We start from the raw sequence: 8,756 nt of genomic DNA, 5'->3' as shown, positions 1-8,756 counted from the left end.
TATAATAGGTAAGGGCAACAGAAATGCAGCTGTAATGAAAAATAGAGCACTTTGGAATTACAACAGGTACGAGGTGGTGAGAGAGATTTGGAAAGGGGTCATGGTGCCTGGCTTGACTTTTGGAAACGCAGTGCTATGCATGAAATCCGAAGGGCATGCGAGACTAGAAATAAAACAGCGCGGAGTAGGTAGACTGGCTTTGGGGGCACATTGCAAAACGCCAAACCAGGGAGTACAAGGAGACATGGGATGGGCATCATTTGAGAGCAGGGAAGCGGTGAGCAAGGTAGAATTTGAGGATAGGTTGAGGCAAATGGACGGGGAGCAATGGGCACGAAAGGTTTTCAGCTATTTATACATGAGGAGTGTAGACACCAAGTGGAGACAGCGCACTAGGAAATTAAGAGGAAAGTTTTTGGGCTATAGCGAAGATACCGAAGAGCAAGTCTCAGTTAAGAAGAAAGTTAAGGCCACAGAAAGAGATCGGTGGCTAGAGGGAATGCAGACAAAGACGGCTCTGGAAAGCTATAGATTAAACAAAAGAGTTATTGCCAAAGAAAGCATTTATGACAATTCTAGGGGAAGCTCATTGCTGTTTGAGGCAAGAACGGGTGTTCTGCGAACCAGAACATACAGAGTGAAGTACCAGGAAATTGATACAGTGTGCACTGCTTGTGGAGAGGAGGACGAGACGGCTGAGCACTTGATACTCTACTGTAAAGGGCTTCACCCTATGCCTACCGAAGACAACATAGATTTAATAAAGTCATTGGGTTTTAGAGACAGCGAAGGGAGAGTGGATTTCAAGACTGTAGAAATTACCAAGCAAAGATTAAGTGAATGGTGGCAGAAATCGAGAGAAAACTAGGTATTTTCTTATCCACTGATGGCAAGGGGGTTTCATAGCCTCACTTTCTTTGCACTGCGGAGTGAATATAGATTTCACATTTAAATATTCTAAGCTTAAATGGTAAAACAAAATGGCTAGGTGGCGTAAGCTACCGCCCGATCCAAAGGGCTCAGCCGTATTCATCCATCCATCCATCCATTAGTATGCTTTGATGGTGAGTTTATCGGGTTGTTTTATCTTGTTGTTATGTGTGTTTATGCATCTATGATGTCACGTGACATATGTTAATAAAAGAGCCGCCGTCCGTCAGCGACGTCAGAGAACTACGGGACACCCAGCAGGCAACATGTCTTTGTCTCATTCTTCGTAAGCCCCGAACGCGCGGGGCCGCGGCTTCCTACCCGGCCACATCATGTGAGTGCTGTTAGCGTCCTCTCCTTTCGTACCGCCGTGTAGAGGAGATTACTACAAATTTTGGCGACGAGGTGGTTAACCGTAGTTCTCTCCGCGTCTCGGTGCACTGGCCGTGAGAGCCGACGCGATTTTTTTTTCTTCGATTCATTTCGTTTCACTTGGAACACGTTCCATGGCTAGTCAGAATGGGCCCTGACAGCTGCTTCTCTTCAGCATGCGTCTCGTGACAACGTAAGATGTGAGTTTGCACTGTTTTTGCATCGTTTCCTACAACCTTCTACAACATATATATAATGGATAATGGAACACAGCCTCCTGTAGCTGCCGGCACGTCAGCGCTCGCGCCGGTTCCATCACCGCCCGACTTCTTGCCAGTTCCGGGCAAGCCCGAGCGTGCATGGCCCGCGTGGAAACGCGCTTTCTTGATGTTCCTTGAGGCGTTCGGCTTGGACAGTTTTGCGCCTAGTCGAAAAAAGGCGATCTTGTTTTCCATGCTTGGGGCTGAGGGGCAGAGAATTGTTGACGCTTTTCAGCTCGATGAGACTCCCGCTTCCCAGGAAGGCGATGTTTTTGAAGTCTTTTTGAGTGCTATCGAGAAGCACTTTGAGTTTTCTAGGTGTATCGCACTGGAACGCCAAAAGCTTCGCGCTCGCGTCCAACGCCCGGGAGAAACTGTCTCGGAGTACTTGACCGCTCTGCGACGCCAAGGGTCTTTTTGTTCTTATGGAGACGCTTTGGAAGAGAGGCTTGCTGAGGTCTTTTTGGAGGGGTTGGACTCTAAGCGGGTCCAAGACCGCATCCTTCGAGAGTGTGTGGGGACGGGGGTACCCACTTTAACCCGTGTCGCTCAGCTCGCGCTGCAGTACGAGCAACTTGCGCGCACCACAGAAAGCTTCCACCTGCGAGCTCCCAGTGCTAGCGGTGCGGCGCCGGCAGCCGTTGAGCGCGTCTTTGCGCACGTGCCCATTGGAACGCCGGACGTCCAAGATGGAGGTCCATGGCCGGCTCCTTCCCGAAGTCGGTGGCAAGATGGCCGGTCCGGCGTCACTTCCAGTCACGTGCCCCGGACTTTACAACACCACCCACCCTAGCGTCTGCGCTACCGTCCTCCTTCAAGGCACGGAGATGAAGGAGTCGGTGTTCCCTGCAACTTCTGTGGTCGACGCGGCCACAACCGCAACGAGTGTCCAGCGTCTGGTGTGGCATGTTTTTTGTGTGGAAAGACGGGCCACTTTGCGGTGGTTTGTCGGAGTCGCCGCCCACCGTCGGCGGCCTTCGTCAGTGACCCACGGCGAACGTCGTTCCCGAGCCGTGGCCAGGGCTCCGGCCGTTACTTCGCTGCCCGACCGTTTTCACGGAATGTGCCGTCAGGAGGTAACGATCCTGTGAACATTGTTGGGCCATCCCTGGTGCCGGGGATGCTGCCGAGCGTCCCCGTTGAGTCGGCCGAGCAAGCAGCAAGAGGTGTTTATCGTCGCGATGCCTTCATGGCCGACATCAAGGTAAATACAACCCCTCTTCGTCTCCTTGTCGACACTGGCTCTTTTGTGTACACTCTGAATGAACGAAAGTTTAATGAAGTACAACGGGGTTCCGACATTCGAGTATGTCCGCCCTCGAAAACTCTTGTTCACTACATGCAAGACACTATCCCTGTGCTTGGATGCTTCACCGCTCAAGTTGTTTTTAAGGATCGTTATGCACCGTTGGAGTTTTTTGTCACCCGGACTGGACGATCGCTACTTGGCGTCGACGCCGTCCGAGCGTTGCGCATGAGATTATGAGGAGATGAAAATGATTATGTTTGTTCGCATGTTGATGCAGCTCAGGGAGGAGGAGTTCCACGGCAGTATGTGAAGTCGGCGGTCCCCCTGCAGCGACGGCCGTTCACCATCACGTCCTGCCAAAACCGCCAACCGGCCGGATCCAGAGATGCAAGGTCCCGGTCATCTTCTTTTGTACCTTCGGGTGCCAACGTGTCTACATCGTCATCGGTCTCAAAAGAGACCACTCCGAAAGTTCCCGCGGACTTTGACCACGATTCGTCGACAGCCGCGATTCCGCGACGCCATCCTGAGAGCCATGGGCTCCATCAACCACATCTTCCTGAAAACACAAGTCCTGAGAATACAAGCCATGAAATCACAGCACAACTGCTACACCATGAAAATACAAATGCATCTCAAGTCTCAAGTCCTTTTCTTCCAGATCAGTCCAAGTTGCCCAAAGGCTTCGAAGAATTTGAACATCTCTTTAGTCCAGGTTTGGGTTTGGTCAAGAATTCCACCCATACTATCAAGCAGCGTTGCAACGTGCCACCGGTACAGTCCAAGCTGCGCCGTCTTCCGATGACCCTGAAGGATGCTGTCTCGGAAGAGATTTTCAGACTGGAGAGAGAAGGTGTGATCGAGAGAGTGGATGCCTCCGAGTGGGTTTCACCTATCGTCGTAGTTCGGCGGACTGACGGACGTATCCGGATGTATGTTGACCTCCGTGCGCCAAATCAAGCGGTAGGCATCGATTCTTTCCCGCTACCCCACATCGATGAACTACTGGGTTCCTTGCGTGGTGCCAGTTGCTTCTCCAAGCTGGGCCTGGCGTCCGCTTACCACCAAGTTCGTCTCGACCCGGTGAGTCGTGCTCTCACTGCTTTTATCACGCATGAGGGACTGTTCAGATTCAAGCGCGTTTGTTTCGGGTTGGCTTCGGCACCTGCAGCGTTTCAAAACATCATGTCAAAAATCCTGAAGGATTGCAAAGGAGTCCAGTTTTCCTTTGATGATATAATAGTCTACGGTGCTACGCAGGCAGAACGCGACGAGAATCTGCGTCAGGTCCTCTCTTGTATCTCCCGAGCCGGGATGAAGCTAAATCGTAAAGGTGTTTTTCGAGTTAGAGAACTTTCGTTTCTGGGACACCACCTTTCCGCGGAAGGACTAGCACCCCTTTCCGCTAAGGTAGATGCAGTCCTGAATTTTGAAACCCCTACCGAATCAGCAAAGCTGAAAGCATTTCTGGGACTTGTTGAATATTACAGTAAATTTATCCCTCATTGCTCAACTGTCGTAGAGCCCATGCGTCGTCTTCTCCGTAAAGGAGTTCGCTTTCACTGGTCCCCGGAAGCCGAGGCCAGTTTCCAAAATGTAAAGGCTTCCATAAAAAGTGCTCCGATTTTGTCGATGTTTGATCCAACACTTCCTATCGTTTTGGCTACGGATGCCTCTAACTATGGTATTGGGGCTGTGTTACAGCAACAGTACGGAAGTCAACTGCGTCCTGTCGCTTTCGCTTCGCGCTCGTTGACTGATGCCAAGCGGAGGTATTCAACAGGTGAAAAGGAGGCACTGGCCTGTTTGTGGGCCTGTGAGAGGTGGCATGTGTATCTGTGGGGTCGGTCCTTTGTGATACGAACAGGCCACCAAGCTCTAGTTGCCCTGCTTTCTAACAAGGGGTCTGGGATCCGCCCTTTGAGGATCACCCGGTGGACAGCCAGACTGCTTAATTATAATTTCACTATTGAATATCAGAAGGGATCTGCGAACCTGGTTGCCGATGCTTTTTCACGGCTACCCGTTAACGACACGGAGAATGGTATGGAATTCACCGAGGAGGTAGTTTCTCTTATCACAGTCCCCATGTCTAAACTCGCATTTCAACAAGCTACGGCTAATGACACTATCCTTCCATCTGTAATCCGGTACACTACCACGTCCTGGCCGGAGGGTAATGACATCCACACCGACTTGCGACCGTTCTTTGAAGTGCGTGAGCAACTTTCACTGTATGAAGGTATCTTGTATCGTGGAGAAAGGCTCGTGCCGCCATCAACACTCCGTGACAACATCATCCATGTTGCACACGAGACACACCAAGGAATATCATGAACAACAAGCCTCATACGTGAACACTATTGGTGGCCCCGCATGAACCAGGAGATCAAAACAAAAGTGGAAAATTGTACGGTGTGTCATTCGACTGATAAACCTGTAAAGGCCGCACCCGCTCCGTTGCAGCCCATAAAGTTCCCCGACCAGCCTTGGGAAAAACTTGCTGTCGATATCGTAGGCCCTATCGACAGGGCGCCACAGAGTCAACGGTTTTTCATTGTCTTGATAGATTATCATTCGAAGTGGCCTGAGGTGCAGTCTGCCGCAGCAGTAACGTCTTCAACTGTCATTTCCTTTTTGAGAAATGTGTTTGCTCATGAAGGACTTCCCTGTGAGCTTGTTACAGACAACGGGATACAGTTTATGTCCAAAGAATTTCAAGACTTCCTTCGTGAAAATGGCATAAAACATTTGAAAACGTCCTTGTATCATCCACAATGTAACGGTCAGGTGGAGAGATTTAACCGTGTTCTCAAGACGTGCCTTCAGGCAGCTATAGTTCAAGGCCGTCCTCTTATAGACGCTGTTCGAGACCATCTCGAAGCGTACCGCCGTACGGTACATCCTGCGACGGGGTTTGCCCCTTCACTTTTATTGCATAGCCGGATCCACCGGTCTAAACTAAACCTCCAAGGGATGCCTACAAGGCAGGTTCCTGATTTCGTTTTACAACAACGTGCTCTTCTTACCGAGAGGGTTCAAAGTTATCAACAAAACATGAAGTCATATTGGGATCACCGGAAGGCTGCCAAACGGCCACAGTTCTCCGCCGGTCAAGCCGTGCGCGTGTTCAAGCCCACACATCGTGGCAAACTTCAATCAAGGTATACACAGTCGAAAAGGGTTGAAGCCCAGCTGGGATCAGCCACGTACAGGCTCGATGATGGAAGGACCTGGAATGCCAGTAAATTGACGAAGGCGTCTGCACGGCCTCGTGAGGGAGATTCCGACATCTACTCGGACGAGGAAGATTTTCGTGAACTCTCCAATAGTATTCCTTCACTTCCACTTCCAAATGTCCTCGCACCATATATAGATCCAAAATGATAGTATTCCACAGAGTATACCTGAAAGTCATACAGTTCCTGATCCGGGGCCACTGCTCGTCCCCGGTGCTTTTGACCCTGGGCCTCCTCAATCTCCACTGGCTGGCGAGTCTGGGCCGACGCCTGGGCAACCTGGATGTTCCTGGTGGCCCGACACCGAGCCTCCGGCTGCGCTCGGAGATTCCGTGCAGCCTGCTTCCCCAGAGGAACCAAGTCCTGGCGAACCAAGTGGGGCTCCCCAGCAGGTGGAGGTACCCTGTGACCCAGTGGTTGTGCAGTGCGACCCTTCAAGCCGTGATTTTTTTTTCGTATCCCAGCCGTCAGTGACTTTGGCAACCCCATTGGCTACTAGTACTCCCCTACGACCACAACGAAAGAAACGTCTCCCAGCAAAGTTGAAAGACTATGTCATGTCTTTCATTTCTTCAGATGACTCAAATATGGAAAGTGAACAGAATTCATTTATCGACATTGTTTAACGCATAGTTGTTGTTTTGGAGACTGTTTGGAGTTCCCGTGTGGAGTGTAGTCTTCAGGTCCAAGAGCTTGTTTTTGGAGATGTCTTTCCGTGTGTTTCTTATATTCCTCCTAATGTCTTCAATGAGTCTTTGTTTTGCATCCTTACTATGTCATAGCATGTAATAATGAAAATGCTTTAGGTATCCTTGGCCAAGGTAAAAAGATTTCCATGACAAACACCAACTCTTGACAACACCTAACAACTAACAATTACTAACATACACTACACCTGTGTCATGGACATCAAAACAGGAAAACAAAGGTAATCAAACTTCAGTCCAAATCTGTAGCAACTCGAGGTAGGCTATAGGGAATCGGAGACTGTGTTTGTAGCTGATGTAGAAACTGTCTATGGTTTTTGTCATACTGTGGTGACATGGATGAAAAGAGCTACGGTACTGCTCAGCGTCGACCAGACGATCTGCCGTCTCATTGCCAGGAACACCGCTGTGAGCCGATACCCGGTTCCATATGTTACAACTTTTTTTAACAGACAAGGGGAGAGCGTTGTCTTTATTGTGGTGAAATTTGAATTGTGTTTTGTGCTTTGTTTTCCTCCGTTTCTTTTTAAAAATTTTAAGGAGGGAAGTGTGTAGTGATCTGTGATAAGTGATTTTGCCACCAGATGGCGCAACGTGTGTTCTGTTTAGTATGCTTTGATGGTGAGTTTATCGGGTTGTCTTATCTTGTTGTTATGTGTGTTTATGCATCTATGATGTCACCTGACATATGTTAATAAAAGAGCCGCCGTCCGTCAGCGACGTCAGAGAACTACGGGACACCCAGCAGGCAACATGTCTTTGTCTCATTCTTCGTAAGCCCCGAACGCGCGGGGCCGCGGCTTCCTACACGGCCACATCATGTGAGTGCTGTTAGCGTCCTCTCCTTTCGTACCGCCGTGTAGAGGAGATTACTACAGTGAGCTTCTTTTGACTCCGCCCCGGCGAGTTTCCCACACCTCCTTTTATAGATGGATTACACACGTGCCTATTACAGCCGCCATGGCGGATTTTCCCTTTTCTTGCCGATATAACGAGCCGCTGAAAAGGGCATTGCCGAGCCTCGGCAGAGGCCATTGCAGGGGCGAAGAACACAATGGAATCTAACATGGGAAAAAGCCTGGCCTGCTAGGTAATGATGAAGTGAAATAAAGATAATAGAAGTGAAATAAAGATAATGAAAGCGAACAAAAACTGAAGGTCAGTTATGGCGGCGCCTATGCATAGCTGCTGCAAAGCGTCTATATTTCCGACCCCCTGGTGGCGGCGAGTTCCCCAGCGTAGGTCCGATTTTTCCCTACGCTCCGCAGTGCAGGGTTTAATTTGATTTAAACCTGGGAATTGGTAACCGGCTGGGCCAGCGCACCCCAGCTTGGATCACTTCGAGCGAAAGCTCCGTTACAGAACCCAAGATCCTGGGTTCAATCCTCACCCCTGCCCGTTTCGATCTTGATCAGCATCGTACCGGCGTGCGGTCGTGCATCACTACTGCGGGGTGAACGTTAAAGACCCCAGGGCCCGTTTTCTCGAACGCGAACCGTGGTTTAAAGTTAACTATTGTCCCTAGAAGGGGAAATTCTGGGTCATGTGACTCGGAGAGCAGGGGCGTCGAGGGAGAAGCAGTACCTACAAGCAAAATGGCCGCGACGTCTTGTAATGAGGGCTAATAGTTCTGCTTGGTTCTGCTGAACATTCATTTCGATCTGGCTGTTATATTAATGACTCACAATCAACCTATTAGCACGTCAAGCAAAGCGATAGTTCAGAGGGACTACGAAACTAACGGACGGCAGCATTCCGCGAACGCATCACTCTTCAGCAGTCCGAGATCCAAGACATATGACGGTACATAAGCTTTGCAAGTGTTTTTATGGTGAGTAAAAAAATATTTTGCGAACAAGTGTTGGTACATATTTATACTAAGACGTTTAATTTGTTACACTATGCACGCCAACTCGTGGGCAGCGATTACTTTGCGGAGAAAGGGGGTTATCCTCAATAAAGTCTTCGTCCGGGGTGAACAGCTGAGACGTTGTACTGT

The 8,756-nt window shown here is 49.8% G+C and overlaps 1 protein-coding gene across 1 annotated transcript; it reads left to right on the top strand.

Moving 5' to 3' along the window:
• The first annotated feature begins 1,480 nt into the window (after positions 1-1,480).
• Positions 1,481-2,355, top strand: LOC120837073. The gene has a single exon (XM_042286293.1). It carries the CDS (start codon positions 1,558-1,560, stop codon positions 2,353-2,355), a length of 798 nt encoding a protein of 265 aa, XP_042142227.1. The 5' UTR covers positions 1,481-1,557.
• The last annotated feature ends 6,401 nt before the right edge of the window (positions 2,356-8,756 follow it).

The sequence above is a fragment of the Ixodes scapularis genome, unplaced genomic scaffold, assembly GCF_016920785.2.
Source record: "Ixodes scapularis isolate PalLabHiFi unplaced genomic scaffold, ASM1692078v2 PGA_scaffold7__128_contigs__length_106722199, whole genome shotgun sequence".
Classification (NCBI taxonomy): domain Eukaryota; kingdom Metazoa; phylum Arthropoda; class Arachnida; order Ixodida; family Ixodidae; genus Ixodes; species Ixodes scapularis.
The sequence above is the reverse complement of the archived record's forward strand: the minus strand, read 5'-3'. Positions and strand labels throughout refer to the sequence as shown.